The sequence below is a fragment of the Neovison vison genome, chromosome 7, assembly GCF_020171115.1.
Source record: "Neovison vison isolate M4711 chromosome 7, ASM_NN_V1, whole genome shotgun sequence".
Taxonomy (NCBI): Eukaryota; Metazoa; Chordata; class Mammalia; order Carnivora; family Mustelidae; genus Neogale; species Neogale vison.
Window position 1 is genome coordinate 151,103,620 of NC_058097.1, and position 21,778 is coordinate 151,125,397.

General features: G+C 50.9%; 1 protein-coding gene across 1 annotated transcript in view; it reads left to right on the forward strand.

Moving 5' to 3' along the window:
* The window catches only part of XNDC1N (XRCC1 N-terminal domain containing 1, N-terminal like), a 39,468-nt gene extending 18,230 nt beyond the window's left edge, over positions 1–21,238 (forward strand). The window contains 15 exon segments of the mRNA XM_044258615.1: positions 437–545; positions 1,469–1,489; positions 1,491–1,512; positions 3,372–4,091; positions 5,860–6,072; positions 7,142–7,306; positions 8,400–8,574; positions 11,397–11,597; positions 11,689–11,851; positions 12,521–12,613; positions 16,157–16,349; positions 16,895–17,022; positions 17,136–17,214; positions 19,906–20,035; positions 20,847–21,238. Of these exon segments, the coding sequence (XP_044114550.1) occupies positions 437–545; positions 1,469–1,489; positions 1,491–1,512; positions 3,372–4,091; positions 5,860–6,072; positions 7,142–7,306; positions 8,400–8,574; positions 11,397–11,597; positions 11,689–11,851; positions 12,521–12,613; positions 16,157–16,349; positions 16,895–17,022; positions 17,136–17,214; positions 19,906–20,035; positions 20,847–21,238 (2,804 nt within the window).
* Positions 21,239–21,778: the final 540 nt, after the last annotated feature.

Here is a 21,778-nt window from a genome sequence, read left to right on the forward strand (position 1 = left end):
TGGGCCTAGCATTTCCTTCCCAACTCTTTCCCCCGTGTCCCAATTCTCTTAAGTCCCTGTTCATATGGTTCTTGTTTACCAGGTCTTCTCTGATCTTGTCAGCTCATCTTTCCCAGCTGGACCAGCGGTGTTCTCAGATTGCCCTGCACTTAGCCCTTCTCACTTCTGTGTTGTATCACAGTCACTTGTGGCCATAGTTTATCTTTACACCTGAACTCTACAGTCCAGAAGGAGAGGCCTAGGTGTCCGCCCCCCAGCTCCCGGCACAGTGTAAGGCCTACAGGAAACCCTTGATAATTTTGGCCGATTCACGACCAGACAGTGTCTGGTGTAGGATATCCAGCCAGAACAAATTTCCCACAGAAACAGTTACACTGGGGTGGCATCGTGCCTGGGAGCTGGCCCGACTTTGCTAACCTCCTTCTCTCCCCCTTAGGCTCCTTCAGTGTTGAGGTTCTTCCCCAGCACGCTGCCACCTGTGGAGAGATCTCCCCACCTCAGCCAGCCTCTCCTTCCTCATCACCATCTTCGTCGCAGTCCCTACTGTGGGCATCCTCCCCAGAGAGCTCACCACCCGCTTCCTGGGTCCAGTGCCCTCTCTGCCAGTTGTACTTCTCAGTAGGAGAAGTAGAAGAACATGCCAGCATTTGTGGGGAGACTCCTCAGACGTGAACCATGAGGTCCTGTGGTTTTGGTCCCCCTGCCCTCTGTGACTAACGCTGGGGAGTGGAGCTCATGACAGTTGAGAAGAGCCGATAAGGGCAAGCTGTCCTCTCCCCTTCTATGCACTCATTCCCTCCGGACTCTTTGAGGGCACCTTTGGGCCCAGCCTACTCTCTACTCCCAGTTGTCAAGGCTGCTGTCACCATGGCACCCTGTTCTCCCAAGACAGCTCCATCCTTTTCCCCTCTGGAACTTCTAGGGTAGAACTGGTGATCTCTCTAGGGCTTTGGGACATAATCCAGAACGCCTTCCTCTCAGTGAGTGATGTGCATCCTCGTGCCCATTTTCCTGGAAGGAAAACTGAGACTGAGTGAAATAAAAGCACTGCCTAGCAGATAAGTCTTGTGATATACTTGGAAGTCAAGAGTGATTTTTGAGCATGAGACTAACCTCCAGCATCCCATGACCTTAACTCCCAGTACCCTGTGTGGGTTCCCTCCCTAGGTACAATCAGGTAACAGTGTTACTGTGTGACTTGAAGCAAGTTCTTCATCTTGGACCCAGAACTAACCCTCAGTAACAGAAAACCCCCATCCTCCTACTTGCAGAGCCATTCAAGGCATCAGATGGGTTGATGACTAAGGAATGGGTCTAGGCTCGGCTGCAGAACCTTGGGCAAATCCCAGTCCCCATCTGTACAATGGCGGCAGTTAGACCAGAGGGTCTCTAAGGTCTGTTCCACCTGTGACATTCTCAGTTCTATTCCCACCTTTCTTGAGCAACTATGTCCTCTCCCCTTTCCCAGAAGTTTCCCCTGTGTGGTACTCACCAGTTCCTCCAGTCTCCAGGGTACAGGGCAGAGGGGGAGCAGCTGGTCCCGGCAAAGGGAGGGCCCAGGGCGGGGTTTTGAACTCGAAGGTAGGAAAAAGGAAGCTGGGCACAGTCAGGGGAGCGGACAGAGCAGGAGTTAAGTCCTTCCGTCCCTACCAGCATAGGCGGGTGCAGCCATGGACCTCCTCACGGTAAGAGGCCTGCTCTCCCACTTTCCCTTATCCTGCTCCCATTTCTGGCCATAATTGATACAGCCACAGGGCAGAGAGGATGTCCTAGCTGCCATGCAGGTGATGGATATTGCCTCATTGGTGGAAGAGAGCCCCTGGGGCCCCAAGCCTGGGCCCAGAGAGAAGAGTAGTGGCGGGGGCTGCTAGGGCTGCTGTACCTGCTGTACAAGAGAGGGATGAGACAGCTCTGAGGTACAGGTGCCATCCAAAGCAGGAGAGGACAAAGCCAGGGAAGGTTGGTGGGGGAGGAGCATTAGGATCTGCTAGGAGGCCTGGACAGAGCTGAGGGGAGGGGAAAGCCCAGGTCAAAGACCCTCCTGCATGGACATGTCTGGACCTGTCTTTCAGAGGCTCTGGGACTCTCAGAGGGATGAGCAGCTGGGAGATGAAGTCAACAAAATGGGAGCTGGGTCCTGGGCAGATCTGGCATTAGACTCCCTATGTAGCCCTGTCCACCTGCTTTAACCTACCCTTTCTCAGGGTACCCACACGGGCCCACTGTGTTGGGTTCCTGGGAGGATGGCAGCTGTAGGGAGGAAGGGGGCCCCTGGCCAGACCCAGGCCTGGCCCTTCCTCACCTAAGAATATACACAATAAAATGGTGACTAAGGAAACGTTTGTAATCTTCAGTGCTGCTGGTGTTTAAGATGGAGAAGGTGGCCATAAACGAAGAAATGTGTGGAACATAGCTCTAGAAGCTGGAATCGGATTCTCTCTTAGAGCTACCATGTCCTGCCGACACCTTGGCTTTTTAGCCCAATGATAGATTTCTGAGTTCTAGCCTCTAGAACTGTAAGAATAAATTTGTATAGTTTTAGGCCAATTTTTTTTTAAAGAAAATGATGCTTTTTTCAACTAAGACCCATTTTCTAAATACCGGTATTTCAGTAAAAGGGGTATTTATTAACAACTTAACAAATCTATACAAGAAGCTATTATTATGGTATGAAAGGGTGTTTCCAAAGTGACTGATTCCTAGAAAATATGGAAATGAAATTTATCCCCTACACAGATGTAATCTTTTGGGGAACATTTATATTGTCGTTATATAAGATGATTACATTAGATAAACCATATATACCAGAGTATAGGATGTATATTTGATGTAGAAATTAATTTCAGAGTAATACATAGCTAAAGGTGGTAGCATTATTGTTTTTCCTTCTTAAAAGAAAAAAATGGATTTATTTTTTTACATTATTATATTCCACATTTTGGGTGTTGTGAATTAGTAAAGATTCCAAAAATCCAAAACTAGTAATAGTAATTCCTATTTGAGTTGCAAAGTAGCATAAAGGGGAGTTAAGAACACCGGCTCCTCAGCCATTCTGCCTGGGTCCCCATCTCATGTAAGTGGCTTAGCATATCTGTACCTCAGTGTCCTCTCCTGTTGAAGGGGGCATGATCGCTCCCTCACAGGGGTAATGTAATGAGTGAGTTGCTGTACTTGGGAAGTGCTCAGAAATGTAGCATATATACTACATTAAGTGTACTTCAACATGTTTGTATGTGTTTGGGCAAAAGCAAAATAGTATGGTGTCTAGCTGAGGGCTGAAAAGTGGAAGGGCAAGGGAGGCCCCAAAGCAAAGGAGGTTGGAGATGGGTGGGTCCCACACAAGGGTCCCACCCTCTCTGTCCTTCATCCAGCCACAGCCCACCTGGACAGAAATCATGAACAAGAAGCTGAGGTTCCCACCTCCACTCCTGGCTGCCATCCAGGAGGGGCACCTGGGCCTAGTGCAGCACTTGCTGGAGTTGGGGGTCGAAGCATCAGGCAGCGGGCCAGGTGGGCCCCTGAGGAACGTGGAGGAGGCTGAGGACCGCTCCTGGAGGGAAGCTCTCAATCTGGCCATCCGGCTGGGCCACGAGGCCATCACTGATGTGCTGTTGGCCAATGTCAAGTTTGACTTCCGGCAGATCCACGAGGCCCTGCTGGTGGCAGTGGACACAAACCAGCCGGCCGCGGTGCGGCGCCTGCTGGCCCGGCTGGAACGGGAGAAGGGCCCCAAAGTAGACACTAGGTCCTTCTCACTGGCCTTCTTTGACTCATCAATCGATGGCTCGCGCTTTGCCCCTGGTGTCACTCCCCTCACCCTGGCCTGCCAGAAGGACTTGTATGAGATCGCGCAGCTGCTCATGGAGCAGGGCCATACCATTGCCCGGCCCCACCCGGTCTCCTGCGCCTGCCTTGAGTGCAGCAACGCCCGCCGCTATGACTTGCTGAAGTTCTCCCTGTCCCGCATCAACACCTACCGTGGCATGGCCAGCAGGGCCCACCTCTCGCTGGCCAGTGAGGACGCCATGCTGGCTGCCTTCCAGCTCAGCCGGGAGCTCAGATGTCTTGCACGCAAGGAACCCGAGTTTAAGGTCGGCTTCTCGTACTTCTTCCTGCCCTTGGTCCCTCATATCTGTCCTTTCACACAGGCAGGGTGTGGTGGGGGTTCGGGGGAATGGAAAACAACAAAGATGATGAGGCCTTGTCAGTAACCCTCCATTTTGTTGTTGTTGTTTTTAAAAAAGATTTTATTTATTTGAGACAGAGCACAAATGGGGAGGAGGATCAAGGGAGAGGGAGAAGCAGAATTCCCCACTGAGCAGGGGGCCTGTGTGGGGCTCAATCCCAAGACCCTGAAATCAGGACCTGTGTAACCCTCCACTTTGATGGGGAGCTACAGAATCCCACCCTGAAGGGGGATCTCATTCTAATAGCAGAGAGCCATCACTCTAGGGCCACTTAGTTTTATGTGGGCAGTACAAACCCCAGCCAAGGGATGCCCTGGGTCTAAGGGAGGAGGGAGAACACAGAAAAGCAGAGAGACAGAGATGACCTTCAGTGGAACCCGTCCTTTCTGAAAACTTCCTGCGAGGTCCCACAGGAGGTTTGAGTACTGTGTGCTGAGCCCCCAGGCTTGCAATCCCAAGCAGGGAAGGTCACTCCTAGGATGCCCAGCTTCACTTCGTGCCTCTGTGCAGAATGCTAAATGGCTTGCAAGAACCAGAAAAGAGAGGTCAGGAGGCTACAGCTGTTGTGCTTAGGGCAGACTCCTTGAAAGAAGCAGAATGAAGCTGGATGCACAACCAGGTGGTTTAAATACAAGTGAAGAGGGGTCAGGAGGATATTTGCAGTAGGGGTGCAGTGTAAGCAAAGGCTGTTGGGTAGAAAAAGTAGACATGGCCATGAGTGCAGGGGCCTGTGCAGGACAGAGAACATGAAGGGGAAACGGGGAGGTCCAGTGGCAGGGACTTGTCAGGACCCCGAATACCACTACGCCATTCCGTCCTTCACCCACCCACTGACATCCCCTATGTGCCAGGCAGACATGGTCCCCATTCTCAAGATCACCATTCATTAGGTGGGGACACAGACAACACTATTGGAAGAGAGGCCGAAGGCAGGACGGGGGTCCATGCCAGCGGAGCCAGGGAGAGAGTGCGCGGCTTCATCAGAGCTGTGGAGGACTCAGAGCCCCCACTTCACAAGTAGAAAAGAGGGGTCCTTCCGAAGGACTTGCCCTCTATGCTCACAGCAGCCCCACGGAAGGAGGCAGCAGAGACTGTCATCCCCACTCTCCAGCCCCTTACCCCACGCGACACCACCTGGGAGACAGCGCTGGGCTTGGGCCTCGCCTCCTGTAATTCTGTCCTGGATTCACTCTGGGATTGTGGCCCTGAGTCAAACCAAGGCTAGGATGAGTAAAGTGGAGGCAAAAGCCGCCCTACCCGGATCTGCTGCTAAAATGGTCAGCTTCTCATGTAAGGTGGGTGCTCAGAAAAATGAACAAAATGAACACAAGGGAGGCCTGCAGAACAGGACGGGAAGTGGGACAGGAAACAGGGACTAGAAGGGGGAGGTACAAGGGACAGGAAAAGGCGGCAGAGGGTTTGGGCCATAATGACTCAGTGATGAGGCAGCGGGAGCACCAGAGAAGCAAAGATGACACAAGAGGCACCTCATAGCAAGGACAAGGGCTATAGTGGCAGAGAAGAAAGGAACAGATGACTCAGGGGAGCACCAGATGTGGGGAAGTGCCAGCCCGCAGCAGGACAGAGCAGGCCCAGGGCCACTGTCGGGAAAGTGGGGCTGGCTTACTGGGACTGGGTCCGCCAGGGTCCACATGTACCTGCTCCTCTGCAGCCCGAGTACATTGCCCTGGAGTCGCTGAGCCAGGACTATGGCTTTGAACTGCTGGGTATGTGCCGGAACCAGAGCGAGGTCACTGCGGTGCTTAATGACCAGGATGAGGACAACGAGACTGAACCCGAGGCTGAGGGCCTGGGCCAGGCCTTTGAGGAAGGCATCCCCAACCTGGCGAGGCTGCGACTGGCCGTCAACTACAACCAGAAGCGGGTCAGCTGGGCCCTACCCACCTCCCCTACACTACCCCCATCCCTGCCTGGCCACGGCTAGGTGTCTCCCTGGGCAGCACAAGTAAGTCCTCTCCCTGACTTCCTAGACTCTGATCCCAAGCACCCTTCTGTCTAGGCTCTTGGCCCTGTGGGTCTCCTCACCTCCCTTCTTACCTTTAGTCTAAAGCCCCTAACCTCTACCCAGCCCCTGGAAGTCACACAACCCACCAGGACCCTACCTTCAGCCCAGACATCTGAGTTTTACTCAGCTCTTCCTCTGACCTGTGGAGTAAGTTTTGTCTAGTCGTCTTCTGTTGTTAGACTTCAGTATCTCTATTCAGCAAGATTAGATTAGATCTCCGAGGGCTTAGATACCAAGTGATTCCATTATTCCCCACCTCCTTACCTGTCCCTGTGAACTAAAGACATGCTCCTTTCTAGCCTCCCCTCCCTCAGGTATCCAATCCCACCAGGAGCTTACCCAAAAACCTTCCTTCATAATGGCTTCCCTGGCCCTGCCCTCCAGGACACCAAACCCTACTTTCCCTGCACCTCCCCTCCTCAAGACTGGTGCCCCACATCTCTAACAGGACAGGAACCCCTGAGGGTTCTGGGACTTGAGAACCTAGTTCTACCCATTGCTGCCTTAAATTCAAGAACGTGGGATCTGGGGGTGCCTGGCTGGCTCAGCCAGTAGAGCATTGGACTCTTGATCTCTGGGTTGTGAATTTGAGCCCCAATATTAGGTACAGAGATTATAAGAAAGAAAGAAACAGAGGGAGGGAGGGAAAGAAAAAAAGAATGTGGGATCCAGAGAGTCCAGAAAAATCTTTGAGTTCAGTTTCTCCTTCATAGACTAAGAACTAAGGCCCAAAGAGGGGTGGGGTCTGGGGTCTGCCCAAGGTCACACAGCAAAGGAGATGCCTCTCTTCTGAGCTGGCTGGCCTGAGAAGAAAAGAAACAGGGCTCAATCTTTGGCAGGCAAAGAAGGACTATGGTCCCAGTTGGCTCCCCTTCCTTCCCTTCCTGGTAAACACCCACTCTGCTCACGCGCCGCCGTCTCTGCTTAGTTTGTAGCACACCCCATCTGCCAGCAAGTCCTGTCCTCCATCTGGTGTGGGAACCTGGCTGGCTGGCGTGGAAGCACCACCATCTGGAAGCTCTTTGTCGCCTTCCTCATCTTCCTCACCATGCCCTTCCTCTGCCTTGGCTACTGGCTGGCGCCCAAGTCCCGGGTACCAAGAATAAATTAATGATACCTGCCACTTCTTGAGCCTTTTGCTAATGTCCCCATTGAGTCCCCTGAAGGGGTGCTGGGAAGTCGGTCTGACGCTGATCATAGAGGAGGCATAGAGAACAGAAGTGCTCTTTTTGTCCAGGGGACACACAAAACAGCACAGTCAGGATTTAAACTGAGGTCTCTTTTCCTCCAAAGCCTGATCTTTCTTTATATACAACCCTGTGCTCTCCTAAAGAGACCCCCGCCCCAGCCTACAAATTCTTTGAGAGCCTTTACGGACCTAGACGTTTTTATTCCTTCATCTCAACAAGTATCTCCTTGAAACCCTGCTGTGAGCCAGGTGTCAGGCCGGCCCTGGGGATTTAACGAAGAGTGAGCGAGGTTAGCTGGGTGAGGAACAAGAAGAGTGGTTCTCCAGGGGAGCGGGAGCAGCATTTTGGAAGGGCCGGGGTAGGGTGGGGGCGGTTGGGGGAGAACATCAAGGATGAGTGAAACTGCAAGAATGCTTGCGTTGCTAAAGCATAAGTAGAAATAGCAAGTGGTGGGAAGCAGGCAGGGGCCAGATCTAGCAGAGCCTTATGAGCAGTGATGGAAGCCATTGTAGGGTTTTAAGGAAGGGAGCGATCCCATTAGCTGTGTGTTTGAGAAAGCTTGCTCTACTAGAAGCATGAGGATGGGGTGGGGGAGGGGGTAAGGCAGGATCTGGGGAGGTGGCACTTGTCTAAAATGGGGACACAGGAGGAGGAAAATGACCAAGTTTCGGATAGAAGTTGATGAATTCATGTTTTAACTCAGTTGAGCCTGAACTCAAGGAGCTTGTGGGACTTCCAAGGGGAAGTTCCTTCAACTCTATGATCTTCAGTTTCTTAGTTGAAAAAATGGAGACTAGTACTCATGGAGTACTAATGGAGTACTGATGGAGACTTATACTCATTCAGTTGTGAAGGAAATAGATATGAAATGTAGTACATGCTCAGTAAATACCTAAATACGTACATGAGTGAAAGGAGGAGTCTGGAAGCTCCCAGGAAGCAGGGAGATAGGACAGACCTCCGAGATGAGCCATGCTTTCCCTCCTTGCCCCCAAGCTGGGCCGCCTACTGAAGATCCCAGTGCTGAAGTTCCTGCTGCATTCTGCCTCCTACCTGTGGTTCCTCCTTTTCCTGTTGGGCGAGTCCCTGGCCATGGAGACACAGCTGAGTACCTTCCGTGGCCGCAGCCAGAGCGTCTGGGAGACCTCCCTACACATGATTTGGGTCACAGGTACATGGGTGAGGGCTTTCATTTGTAGCAGTCCCCCGATGGGCTTCCTCTCTGTTCTTCAAAATAAGTACACCAGTTGCGGGGGGGGGGGGCGCTTTCCTTGTAAATGAACATATAATCAAACTCCTCTGGGCTCTCTCACACCAAGGGACCTTTTCTGTTCACCCCTAGTTAGGGGATCTAGCCCTGTGATAAGACTCCCTGAGCAAGGGCGCCGTACTTGCCCCACTCTGGACGTTCCTGTCCTCTCACAAATAAGACATGAGTCCATAGTGTGAGGTGGGAGGGTTCCCTGGTGTCACAGTAGCCTGCCAGTACACCAGTAGGCAACCTAGTCCTAAAAGTCATGGAACAGAAGAGCTCCCACACCAAACTGAGATGCCTACATCATACAGCTTATTAAATCCCTGAATGGTATTATCCTTGGGACAGCGTAGTTAGGGGGAGCCAAGTGGAGGTCTGAGCAGGGGCTCTGACAGCTGGAACTTGGCTGGGCCCAACGCTTCATCTATGGGAGAGACGTGGGGACGAGTGTATCTGGCCACAGGGTATGCTTGCCAACCATCCTGATGGGCAGTTATGAGTTGCCTCACAATCCTTGTGTGAAGGACATAGAGGACCCGAATGGGTATTACCAGGGGTAGCTGACTTCAAAACCAACAACTCCTGAGGGCTTCCTCTGCCGTGTGTACATTCAGCACATCACAAATATTCAGAGTCTACCCATCCCTTTCTCTGTATGTTCACCCACATATGTTCTAACCATTTTATTTGTTCAACACATCACCCAAATAACTTATCTACGCTCAGTGTTTGAGTTTCATCCATTCCATCCGTTTTCTTCTAGAGCAGAATCAAGTATTCTCAAACAATTCAGCAAAGGCAATGATGAGAATCCCCAGAGCCCTACTTAGCCTCTGGCTGGTCAGCTCAGCAGGCTGGGCTGTTGGCCATTTCCTCAGCCGTCCTCTCCTCATTCAGCTCTAGCTTAGTTAGCAAACCCCCGAAGCTGCCAGTAGACCGAGTCCACTACTCCACCCAGTACCAAGCCAGTCAAAGGTGCCCGAAAGGAAATCTGGCCAAGAAACTCTGGGGAAGAAAATAATAGCAGTCCAAGAGGAGAAGTCTCTCACCCAGTGATTCACTATCACTGACGGACCTATGCTAAGTGACGGACCTATGCTAAGTGGAGATAAAGCCAATTCTGTTCCTGCCCACGGGGGAAGAAATGTCTTAGGAAACAAAACTCTGCATTTCTTCATGCACTAAGGGCTTGCTGCTATCCTACTGTGAGTGAAGCCCCAATCAATTAAATATGGTTCCATCTACCCATGCAACATCTACCCCAGGCTCACAAGAGGGTCTCCCAGCCCTGGCACCTGGCTCACTCCCCCCGCCCCTCCTTCCAATCTCAGCTTAAAGGTCACTTCCTTGGGAAGCTTTCCCTGGCCCCCAAATCAGGGTAAGGATCCGTTCCTAAACACTCCCAAAACAGCCTCTCTATTCCCCTACTCCTTGATCTGAGCACTTACCACACTGGACTGTCACCACTGGGCAACTTGCCTGTCTCCCTTGATAGCATCCTGGGAGGCCAAGGACTGTATATGTCTTACTCACCTCTGGACCCCACTGGTGCATGATAGGAGCTTAAGAACGTTGGCTTCATGGTGACTCCTAGGCCTTGCGCTGGGCTCTGTGGACAAGCAGATGAATCAGACACGGTCCCTGATATTAAGCGGTTCAAAGTTCAGAAGAGGTGAGGGGAGACAGACTCAGAAAGAGATATCCCACAGCGCCTGGTGGTTGACGGCACCACAGAGATCTGAAGGACGCTGTGAGAGCTGAGGGCAGGGGGAACTCACCCCATCTGCATAGGGAAAGCTTTGAAGAGGAGGTAGTATTCAACCTGGGCCATATCAAACAGTCCCTTCTAGGCAGATGGAAATAGCACACGCTTGTATCTAGGGAATAGAGAAGGGTCCAAAGCAGCAGGATTACTTGGCTAATGGAGTCCAGCTCTGTGATTCCCCATCCCCAGATCTGGCACTCAGAGCAGGCAGATAATTTGGAGCCCCTTCAAATCAATACTCTCAAAATATTTGTCCAGTATTTGTTTGGTGGAAGGCAGGGAGATTAAATCATTCCTGGCCAGTATCGGCCTCTCCCAGGGGTTAGTTTTTTATGCCTATCAGCTGCCTGGAATCATCAGTGCAGGCCGCACCCCAGGGGAGTCTGCCTCAGCCAGAAGGCTTTGATTTATTTGTTTGTTTCTGTTTTTTTTTTTTTAAGATTTTATTTATTTATTTGACAGAGAGAGATCACAAGTAGGCAGAGAGAGAGAGAGAGAGGAGGAAGCAGGCTCCCTGCTGAGCAGAGAGCCCGATGCGGGACTCGATCCCAGGACCCTGAGATCATGACCTGAGCCGAAGGCAGTGGCTTAACCCACTGAGCCACCCAGGCACCCTGTTTGTTTCTGTTTTTGAGAGAGAGAGCACACAAGTGAGGTGGGGAGGGGCAGAGGGAGAGGGAGAGAGAATTTTAAGCAGTCTCCATGCCCAGCAGAGAGCCTGTCGTGGGGCTCGATCTCACCACCCTGAGATTATGACCTGAGCCCAAATCAGAAGTCTGAGGCTCAGCCCACTGAGCCACCCAGACGCCCCAGGAGCCTTTTTTTTTTTCCCCACAGAGGAGCACTCTGTCCTTCCATAGATTGCATGCTTATATGTTTTATCAACTCTGTCCCTGTGGTATTTTAGATCTCTGCCCCCCATGGTAGGTGCCCCCACACCATAACCTAGCTCTTCCCCTACCGCCTCCTTCAGGTTTCCTGTGGTTTGAATGCAAGGAGGTGTGGATTGAGGGCCTGCACAGTTACCTCCTGGACTGGTGGAACTTTCTGGACATGGTCATCCTGTCTCTGTACCTGGCAGCCTTCGCGCTGCGCCTCCTCCTGGCCGGGCTTGCCCACAAGCACTGCCGGGATGCCCCCAATGGGGCTGCCTGCCACTATTTTACCACAGCTGGTAAGTGCCTCCCCCGCCCGGTTCTGCCCGAATCCCCCAGCCCTTTCGCTCCCCTGGTTCTCAGCCTCAGCCCGCACTCCACCCTGCACAGAGAGAAGTGAGTGGCACACGGAGGACCCCCAGTTCTTGGCGGAGGTGCTGTTTGCTGTCACCAGCATGCTCAGCTTCACCCGCCTGGCCTACATTTTGCCGGCTCACGAGTCCCTGGGCACTCTGCAGATTTCCATTGGCAAGATGATTGACGACATGATCCGGTGTGTACTGTCCCTGCTCAGAGCAACCTCCCCTGTCATAGACTCCGTGGCCTCTGTGAAATTCCCCAGCCCTCTGCTACCCACACTGTGTGGCTCTAACTGTGCTGATGGTAAATCCTGTCCAGTAGGACTCTGACTCGCTCATCCTTGATCCACATCTCAGTATCTCAGCCCCTGCCTGGGAGACTGGTCCATCCCCTGATCTCATTGCTTCAACTCAGTACCCTTCATTCTAAAGGAAGAACTCCTGCTTCGGCACCATTTTACTTTATTTATTTATTTTAGAGATTTATTCATTTATTTTAGAGAGAGTGTGGGTACGGGGAGGCAGGCAGAGGGAGAGGAAGAGAGGGACAGTCTCCTTAGGCATACTCCCCACTGAGCACAGAGCCTAACGAGGGGCTTGATCCCAGGACCCTGAGATCATGACCTGAGCCAAAATCAAGAGCCAGATCTTCAACCAACTGAGCCACCCAGGCACCCCCGGCACCATTTTAAATGACTTCTCCTTGCCCATCCCTACTTTCTCTATTCTCAGTAGTCACCAAATTGAATACTTGTCAAGAGATACTGAGTCTGGGAGGATATTGCCCAATCCCTCTTCCCAGAACCTGACTTCTCCCAAGGTGGTGACTTTCTCTGACCTGTCCCCATCCCCTCCCCTGTCAGGTTCATGTTCATCCTCATGATCATCCTGACGGCCTTTCTTTGTGGTCTCAACAACATCTATGTGCCCTATCAGGAGACAGAACGGCTGGGCAAGTACGCTGGGGCAGAGACAGGATGGGCAGGTGGGGGTTGGGACACAACCGCCTGGGGCTTAGTGATCACCTCTGCCTTCCTCTCCTTCCTCTTCTATTCTCTTATAATTAATCTCTTGTTGGGGCAATAATTAATTCTCTGTCTCACTGAATCACACTCATTCGTTTGCTAACTCATTCATTTACTCACTCACTTTCTTCCCAAACTTATCATTTCGAAAAATGTCAATCCTACAGAACCAGTAAAAGCACAGTGGACACCCAGACACCCTGCACCCAGCTCCAGCAACTGATGTTTTGCCTCATTTTGCTCCATCAATTGCTCTCCTTATTCTTTTTTTTTCCTTGAAACGTTTAAAAGTTGCAAACATTCCCCAAATATTTCAGATTTCCTAAGACATAACCATAAGACCATGATCACACTCAAAACATTTATTTATATTTATTTTTGGGCACCTGGGTGGTTTAGTCGGCTCAGCATCTGCCTTTGGCTCAGGTCATGATCTAAGGGTCATGGTTTAAAGCCCTGAGTGTGTGTGTGGTGGAGGGTCCCTGCTCAGTGGGGAGTCCATTTCTCCATCTCCTTCTCCCCCTCCCCTGCTCTTGCTCTCTCTCTCTCTCTCTCTCTCTCAAATAAATAAAATCTTAAATCTTTTAATCTATTTTTTCTTTTCTTTCTTCTTCCTTTTTTTTTTTAAAGTAGGTTCTATACCCCACGTGGGTATAGAGGATCTATACCCCACCCCACGTGAACCTGAGATCAGGAATCCCATGCTTTATTGACTGAGCCAACCCTATCTCCCCACACTTAAAAAATTTAATACCAAGGGGTACCTGGCTGGCTCATTCAATAGAGCATGGGACTCTTGCTCCCAGCTTCATGAGTTCAAACCCCACACTGGGTATAGAACTTACTTAAAAAAAAAAAAAAGAAAGAAAGAAACAAATAACTTGATACTGATCCTAAATTATTATTTACTGTGTAGTTCTTACTCCAATTTCCCCAGGTGCCCTGGTCCCCACCAAAAAAAAATCTTTCTAGCTTTTTAAAAATCTGAGATCAGTCTGGGGTCATGTGTTCCATTTTGTTGTCCTATCTCTAGTCTCCTTTAATCTGCAACACGGCCTCTACCTTTTCTTTGTCTTTCATAACAAATGAACCTTTTTGAAGAGTATGGATCAAGGTCTATCGCAGAGAGTGGCCCATAGTCAGAATTTATCAGACTAGTTCCTTGTGGGAAGATTCAAGTTAAGCAATTTTGGCAAGAACACACCTAGGCACTGATGTGGGTTTTCCATTGCATCCCATTGGGAGACAGAAGATGCCAGTGTAGCCCACTGTCGGGTCTACTGGTCTAGCAAACCTCTTCACTGTTAAGTTGCTAAGGATGCTCATTTAGCAATGAAAAGATATGTGGAGACCGTGAGACCGTGTGACCAACCTGTTCCCTTGGATCTCTGTGGCTTAAACACCCATACATGAATCCCGGTGATCTTCTACTGCTGTTATATCTGTGGTGTCCTTCTATAAAGAAGTGCTCTCTTCTTTTCTGAAAATCACTAAAGATGCAAAGACTTCTTTTAAATATAAGAATCCATTACAGTTCATTATTCTTCTTGATACTTAGTTCTTGTCAAATATGGCCAATAATTCTTGTATTTGTTTATTCACTCATTCAATGTCTATTCATTTGCCCACATTTTGTGTCCATTCACCTTGTCATTCAGTTGTGGTGGGCTTTTCATTATTGTTGTTGAGTTCACACCCATTTACGGACACCTTCTTTGTAGGAAGTCCTGTCCCTGGCACTGGAAGCTGAGTCAGAGGAAGTGAACCAGTCTCAGTCTCATAAAAAAGATCACCAGTGTCCATAAATAAGCTTGATCCAGGGCGCTAAGTGCTGTGAGGAAGGAAGGCTTATGTTGAGGATACCCAGAGGGGTAAGCTCCTTCTTCTGTCTTAGGTAATCAGGAAAGATTTCATAGAGAGGGGAGTATCTGGACTCCATCTCTTAGGATTATGGGGTTCAGAGAAGGTGCAGGGTATCCTGCGCAGAAAGGGAACATGCACCAAAGCGGGGACATATGGTTGGAGAATCACAAGATGTTTTTTATGGTTGGCATGTGGAGGGAATTCTGAGAGAGGAAGCTGGAGAGGGTAGAGGGGCCAGGTCACCAAGCTCATGAACGTCCTCCTGAGAAGCGTGGGTTTTCTCAGGCTGGCCAGTTTGCTCCCAGTGGCCTTTCAAGCAAAGATGCTATTATAAATTCTTCATGAGTGCAACTATGGGATGGTTTTATTGATGATGCTGAAGGAGCCACTCTGGTGCCTGTGGATATTGGTCAAGACTTTGTCATTAGTTCCAGCGTAAATGGAGGCTTTGTTCAGACCAATCCTCTTACTAAGAACCATTGTTCACATCCCACCTTTGGGATGCTAGCTTAAAGGAACTGAGCTTACACAGTTTAAACCATGACTATCACCACCAGGGGCAGCAACAAACCATCCCAGCCTGCTTCGTGGGTCCTGGTGATACCACTCACTCCACAGTGTCACAGGCCACCTCTCCTGGGCTGTTCACTCATGGGTGACACCTAATTAAGCCAAAGACATTTCTGCTAACCATCTCAGAGAGGTTGTATGGGAGGCATCTAGCCCGAGAGCAATTAGGAGCGTTTAAGGCTTGATGAGCAGAAGTACAATACGTCTGATCAGCAGTTGGAAAGAACACCTTGGATGCCAAGTGGAGGATGGAATAGCAAGAGAATGAAGCCAGAGACCAGCCGCAGAGTCAGCAGCAGTAATTGAGGCCTGAACTGGGGCTGAGGTAGAAGGAGTAAGACAGATTCACAAATAAATTTGAGAAGAGGCAGAATGTCGTAGGGTCTGAGCAACTAGCAGATGTGCACATTTGACTGGTAGAGAAGAGAGTTCAGAAGGGCTTCCTGGAAGAGGTGACACTGGAATTGCTACTGCTGTGGTCCAAACTACCATCCCCTCTCACCCAGACCATGACAAGTTTCTTTCCTTCCTTTCCCTTTATTTCCTTCCTTCCTGCTTGCCTGCCTTCCTTCCTGCCTTCCTTTTTTTTTTTCTGAGAAAGAAACAGCATGCACAAGTCTGAGGGGGTGGTGCAGAGAGAGTGGGAGAGAGAGAATCCCAAGGAAGCTCCATGCTCAGCACGGAGCCCTACACGAAGCTCGATCCCACGATTCTGATATCATGACCTAAGCTGAAATCAATAGTCAGACACCCAGCCAACTGAGCCTCCCAGGCACCCTAACCACAGATTTCTTAACTGGTCTTTATGCCCCCACTCTCTCATGGCTGCATCCTTAGCACTTTTGGCACCACTATATGCTCAGTAAATATTGGTTTGCTGAAAGAATGAGTGTAAACTCAGAAATGACAAGAGTCAGTATGGGCCAGGGTGGCAGAACACCCTTGGCTGGGTCCTGGAGGTGAGGAGGAGTGTTTCTCGCTAGCACTCAGGCTCTCCTCCTGCCCTCACATCCTATCCTTTGCTCGGCCACATGTTTCCAGTTTCAACGAGACATTCCAGTTTCTGTTCTGGACCATGTTCGGCATGGAGGAGCACAGCGTCGTCGACATGCCTCAGTTTCTGGTGCCTGAATTCGTGGGCCGGGCCCTCTATGGCATCTTTACCATCGTCATGGTCATTGTGCTGCTGAACATGCTCATTGCCATGATTACCAACTCCTTCCAGAAGATTGAGGTGAGCAGAGGCCAGCTGAGGCCAGGGAGAAGGAACCCAGGAACAGAGAGAAAAAGAAGGCAAGAAGTCCCGACACTTGGGTTCCTGCTTGGCCTCTACTCTCGTCTTGTTTTGTGGTTTGGGGCAGGAGTTCATTTCTAGGCCTCATTTTCTTCATCTCTAAAATGAAGGTCTTAGGGAAGCTATTCGTTTCTCCAGACCCAAGTCTGGTGCTCTTTCCCCTTCATGGTTTGGAGGAAGGGTGCGTTGTGGAAAAGTAGGTGGGAACATGAGAAGGGAGAGAGAAGGTGGATGGGCTAGGGTAGGTAGGTAGGCTGGAGAGCACAGGCAGGAATTGGATGTCAGAGGATGAAAGACAGTGGGGAGGAAGAGAGGGAAGGGGGAGTCAGGCAGGGGAATGTGGGTAATAGATGGGAATGGGAAGAAGACAGCAGTGGGCACACTGCCGAAGAGGCATGGAAACCAGGAGAGCTTGAGACAGACGGGGTGAGCAGGAGGGCTGGGTACCAAAGTGGCCTTGCAGAGCCCCTGTCTCCTGGCACCAGGATGACGCGGATGTGGAATGGAAGTTTGCTCGCTCCAAGCTCTACCTGTCCTACTTCCGAGAAGGCCTGACGCTACCTGTGCCCTTCAACATCCTGCCCTCCCCCAAGGCCCTCTTCTACCTTCTCAGGTGATGCCCGCAGCACTCTCACTCCCCGCCTCCCAAGCATCCAGAAGCCCCCACCTAGCTGCCTTGACCCCGTCCCCTGACTGACTGCTTGCTGGCCCCTCTGAATGTCTCAGGAGAATTTTCCACTTCATCTGCTGTTGCTGCTCCTGCCATCAAACCAAGAAGCCAGACTATCCGCCAATCCCCACCTTTGTGAGTACCTCCTCTGCTTGTCATTGGTCTTCTTCAGGCTGGGCCTTCACCTATACCACATGGTTATCTGCACACTCTTTGTCTGTCTTTCTGGTATGTTCCCCACAAAGCCATTTCCCATGTCCTCCTCTCATACCTGGCTGCCTTTCCCTGTTCCTGGCTCTGACCGTTTCCTAGATTTCCAACTGTGGGTTACCCAGCTTCAACAGAAGTCCATACCGCCCTGCTCCCAAGCCACGGGCACCCGATTTGTCTCAGACCTGTCCTGCAGCCTTAAGAAGCCACTGGAGTCCCCGCTGAGCCACAGAAGGATCAGGAAAACCCCACTCCCCCAAGCAATCCTTTTCAGTATTATATTTTTATCACTATTACTACACAATCTTTTTGCCATCAAAAAAAAAAGGTCCAAACTTCAGACAAACCTCTTTGCCCTAAACTGAGCCAAGATGTAGTTGAACATTAAAACAAAAAATGTTAAGAAACCAAGGCAAAGTACCCCCCAAACTGGGAAATTAAATGGATGATAGAGGCCTGAGAGAGGAGGCCGAGCCTCCAAGGAGCTCCCTTACCTCTTGTTACGTGTTCCCTGACCCAGGCTTGGCCTGGGAGCCCCATCCTGTTTCAGACCAGCATTAAGGCTGGGTCTGTAGGGGTTCCTGTTTCCTTTAAAATGTGTTACCCAAGGATGTCTCTAAGCCAGGGACTCCAGGCCAGCTCTGTGGGGGCCACAGGCCAACTCTGGAGCTCTGAAGTCCCTTGATCCCCTGATTGGTCCACAGTTTGTTGAACGAACACCAACACCTCTACTGGAAATAAAGATCTGTGTGACGGTCGTCCCTCCAGGAGCTGCCAGTCTAGCGTAGCAGAAGGAAACTGGTGGTGAATGCACATGACAGCAAGCACGTGACAGAGAGCAGCACGGGGCACATCTGGAGCCCAGAGGACAGGCCCCAGATCCAGACTCAGGAGCCAGGGAGCTTCCCAAAGCCTTTTAGAGCAGAACGGAACCCTGAAGGGCAAACAGGAGGTTGGTGGGCAGACACAGTGGAGAAACGGCATGTGCTCAGCATGGGAAAACAGGACGCTTCCAGGAAAGTAAACGGCCTGGGTTCCCAGTTCCCAGCACTCCCCGGCTCCGGGCCATCCCGTGTGGACACTTCCTTCACCCTAAAGGACCCTCTGACTCCAGATTCTGGAATTATCACTCTTTTCCCTGGTCACTTCCTGCTCCTGTCCAGGCTGCCAGGTGCCTATTCGCAGACCATCTGTCAGGGCTGCTCCACTCTGGAATGAGGCACACCAGGGGTTGTTCCTAATTCTCTGGGCCTGTGTCCAGTCCTGGATGCGCAGGGCCACTGCGTCCTGCCGGATCCCCCACACTAGCCGGCTGGGATCTCCCCCCACTGCAGTCCCTCCCCTCTCCCAGCCCCCACCTCGATAGCCTCTTCTTTGGTGATCCAATCCAATGTCCCTTCCCACCTGTCCTGCATCCTCAGGAAATGGCCTCCCTAAGTTCTTATTCCTTATTTCATACAAGGAAAATGCTTTATATATTCTGTAGCTATAAAAGGCCTAACATCCTCTTTCATACTCTGCCTGCCCCAGCTTCGCCAACCCCATCTTTCCCCTGAGAATATTTAAGAAAATTCTTTGCTTTTTTTATGAGTAAATATGCTAACTATAACATACTTAGAAGATAAAACTAGATAAAAATGATTATTTCCTAAGCATTTAGAGAGCCCCTACTCTCTGCCAGGGAAGTACTGACAGAGGAAGAAGGCATTACTACTATTTCTGTCTTAAATTTGGAGACCCTCAGGCCTAAACAAATTGAGTAACTTGCCTGGGGCGCCAAGCCGTTAAGTGACTGGGCCTGTATCTTCCCAGTCTAGCACTTTGCCTGCTAAACCTCTGTTCTCTCTCCACTGTCTGCCCCATCCACATGTCCTGCTTGCCCTGTTAGTACTGTTGTGGGGCCTATACCTGAACCCCAAACCAATCATTCCAACTTGCATGATAATTTCCATGCAGACGCCTCCCCATATCCCCTAGTTTCCCCCTCCCCAGCATTTGAAGGGAAGGGTTAACCTGAACTAACTCAAGAAAACTAAGGTAAGGGGGCACCTGGGTGGCTCAGTGGATTAAAACCTCTGCCTTCAGCTCAGGTCATGACCCCAGGATCCTTGCATAGAGCCCCCCATGGAGCCCCGCATGGAGCCCCGCATGGAGCCCCGCATCGGGCTCTCTGCTCAGCAGGGAACCTGCTTCCTCCTCTCTCCTCTCTCTCTGCCTGCCTCTCTGCCTACTTGTGATCTCTGTCTGTCAAATAAATAAATAAAATCTTTTTTTAAAAAAAGGAAAGAAAAGAAAAGAAAACCAAGGTAGGGTTGGTGGTAGGAGAGAGAACTCAACCATGCCTGACTCAACATTTTTGTCTCTGACCCCCACCTGCTTCTGCACCTCCCCCACCCCCACCCCCCTGCACCAGCTCTCCTATACTCAGCCTTTGCTCAGCTTCTGCTTCCTTCTGCCTTCCAGGACTGCACCAGTGTCTAGCTATGTGGCCTCAAGGGACAGAAAGGTCTGCAGACTTGGCCTCCAACCTTTATCATCTGGGGGAGGGCACAGTGATTATAGAATGGCTGGGAGCAGGGGTAGAGTCTCTCTCACCCTCTGGTCTTCCCATCCCAGGCCAACCCCCAGGTGGGGTCAGGGCCTGGGGAAGGAGAGCAAGGATCCTATCGCCTCCGAGTCATCAAGGCCCTGGTACAACGCTACATAGAGAGAGCCCAGCGGGAGTTTGAGGAGACCCAGCGGAAAGGTTAGTGGCTCACCCCTAAGCCTTCCCCATTGCATTATCGGAATAAATACCAGACACCCAGGCTCACACCCTGTAGTGTGACCCTCCTACTCAATGACTCTGAGCCATTCAGATATTTATTCCACTCATTTACTTCAATCCTTCATTCCTGTGTTTTTGTTGACTCACTGACTCTCTTACCCACTGGCTCACTCACTTAACTCTTTCTTCGTTCATTCACCCTTTGTTTCAGCCTCATCTTGGAGGGATAGGGGGACTGTGTAGAGCAGAGACACGAGGGAAGTTTTCAGGTTGGTGAGACAGAGAAACCACCTTTGCAGGCAGATCATGCTTAGTTAGGAGAGACCCAAATTGCAATGGGAGCCCAAGGGAGATAAAGAACCTATTGCTTTGAGAGGATCACGGGAAGGCAGGATAGAGGACCAGAAATTGGAGAAAGCAGAGGTGTAATTCAAACTAGGCCCTGAGGATGGGTAGATGGGAATAGGGCTGACAAGGGCAGAAACACAAATCTCTCCCCATTAAAAACTTTCCCATTCCTGTGATTCCTAATCTCTTCTCTGGCCTGCAAGTCTTTCCTTTGCATTGCCTAAACTCATGAACACCTCAGTCCCTCTCAAATTCATCTGACCCAGACTCTGTCTGCTCCTGACTCCCCACCCAAGAGCCAGTCTCTCACTTTCTCCAGTTCTACTCCCTCAGGCCCCATAGGCATGATGTCCCCTGGGGTTCTGTTGTGAGGGAAGAAGTGGTTCAGGGCAGGCTCATCTTCTGAGAGACCTCCCCATCAACACCTTCCCCCGCACCCCAGACCTGGGCAACAGACTGACGGAGCTGACCAAGACTGTGTCTCGCCTGCAAAGTGAGGTGGCTGGTGTGCAGCGGACCCTGCCAGAGGGAGGGACACGCCGGCCACCTGGAGGTGCCAGCCTCCTCAGTCGCTACATCACCCAAGTGCGTAACAGTTTCCAGAATCTGGGCCCTCCCATCCCTGAAACTCCAGGGCTCACAGTGCCAGGGATTGAGGGGACCCAGGTACCTTCAGAACCTGGCCTTCAGGATGTTGGAGGGGCTAGGATGCCAGCTTCTGGAGAGTCTGATCCCTCCTCCCCAGCTCATGTGTTAGTGCACCGGGAGCAGGAATCAGAGGCAGAGGGGGACCTGCCCTGGGAGGAAGATTTGGGGGTCAAGGGGGGGTCCTGAGGCAGTGGAAGAGTCCTTTCTTCAGTTGCTAGGTAGAGCCACCTAGATGGATAAGGGCAGGTGTCATTTAGCAGAAGACTCTGCTGCTTTACTTGTCTCAATAAAATTTCTGTTCTGGATATCAGATGCCCTCAGAGTGTGTTAGAATCTCTGTCTCTTCAGGTTTTGAGATTCCCCTCTCCTCACCCCTAAAAGGGACTCCTGTGGGAGCAGGACAGAGAGAAATGTCTTGCTCTGGGGTCCCAGGTGTCCTGGGCTCAGGCTCCTACTTTGAGTTCCTTCAGATCTTTTGTAGAAAGAATTCTGGACTGGGAGGCAGGGAGCCTGGTTTCAATACTAACTCTCTGACCTTGAGCAAGTTGCTTCCTTCCTTGGCTTTCTATTCCTCATCTGACAAATGGGCCATTGAATCCCTCTGTCCACCTTCCTTTCTTCCTTCAGGGAGGTTGTGAGGAATCTCTGGCTGTTAAAGCTTCTGAGTTTGCAAGTTGTGGTTTGTGATGGGAGTCTGCACGGGGGACCATGTCTAGGAGTGCCAAG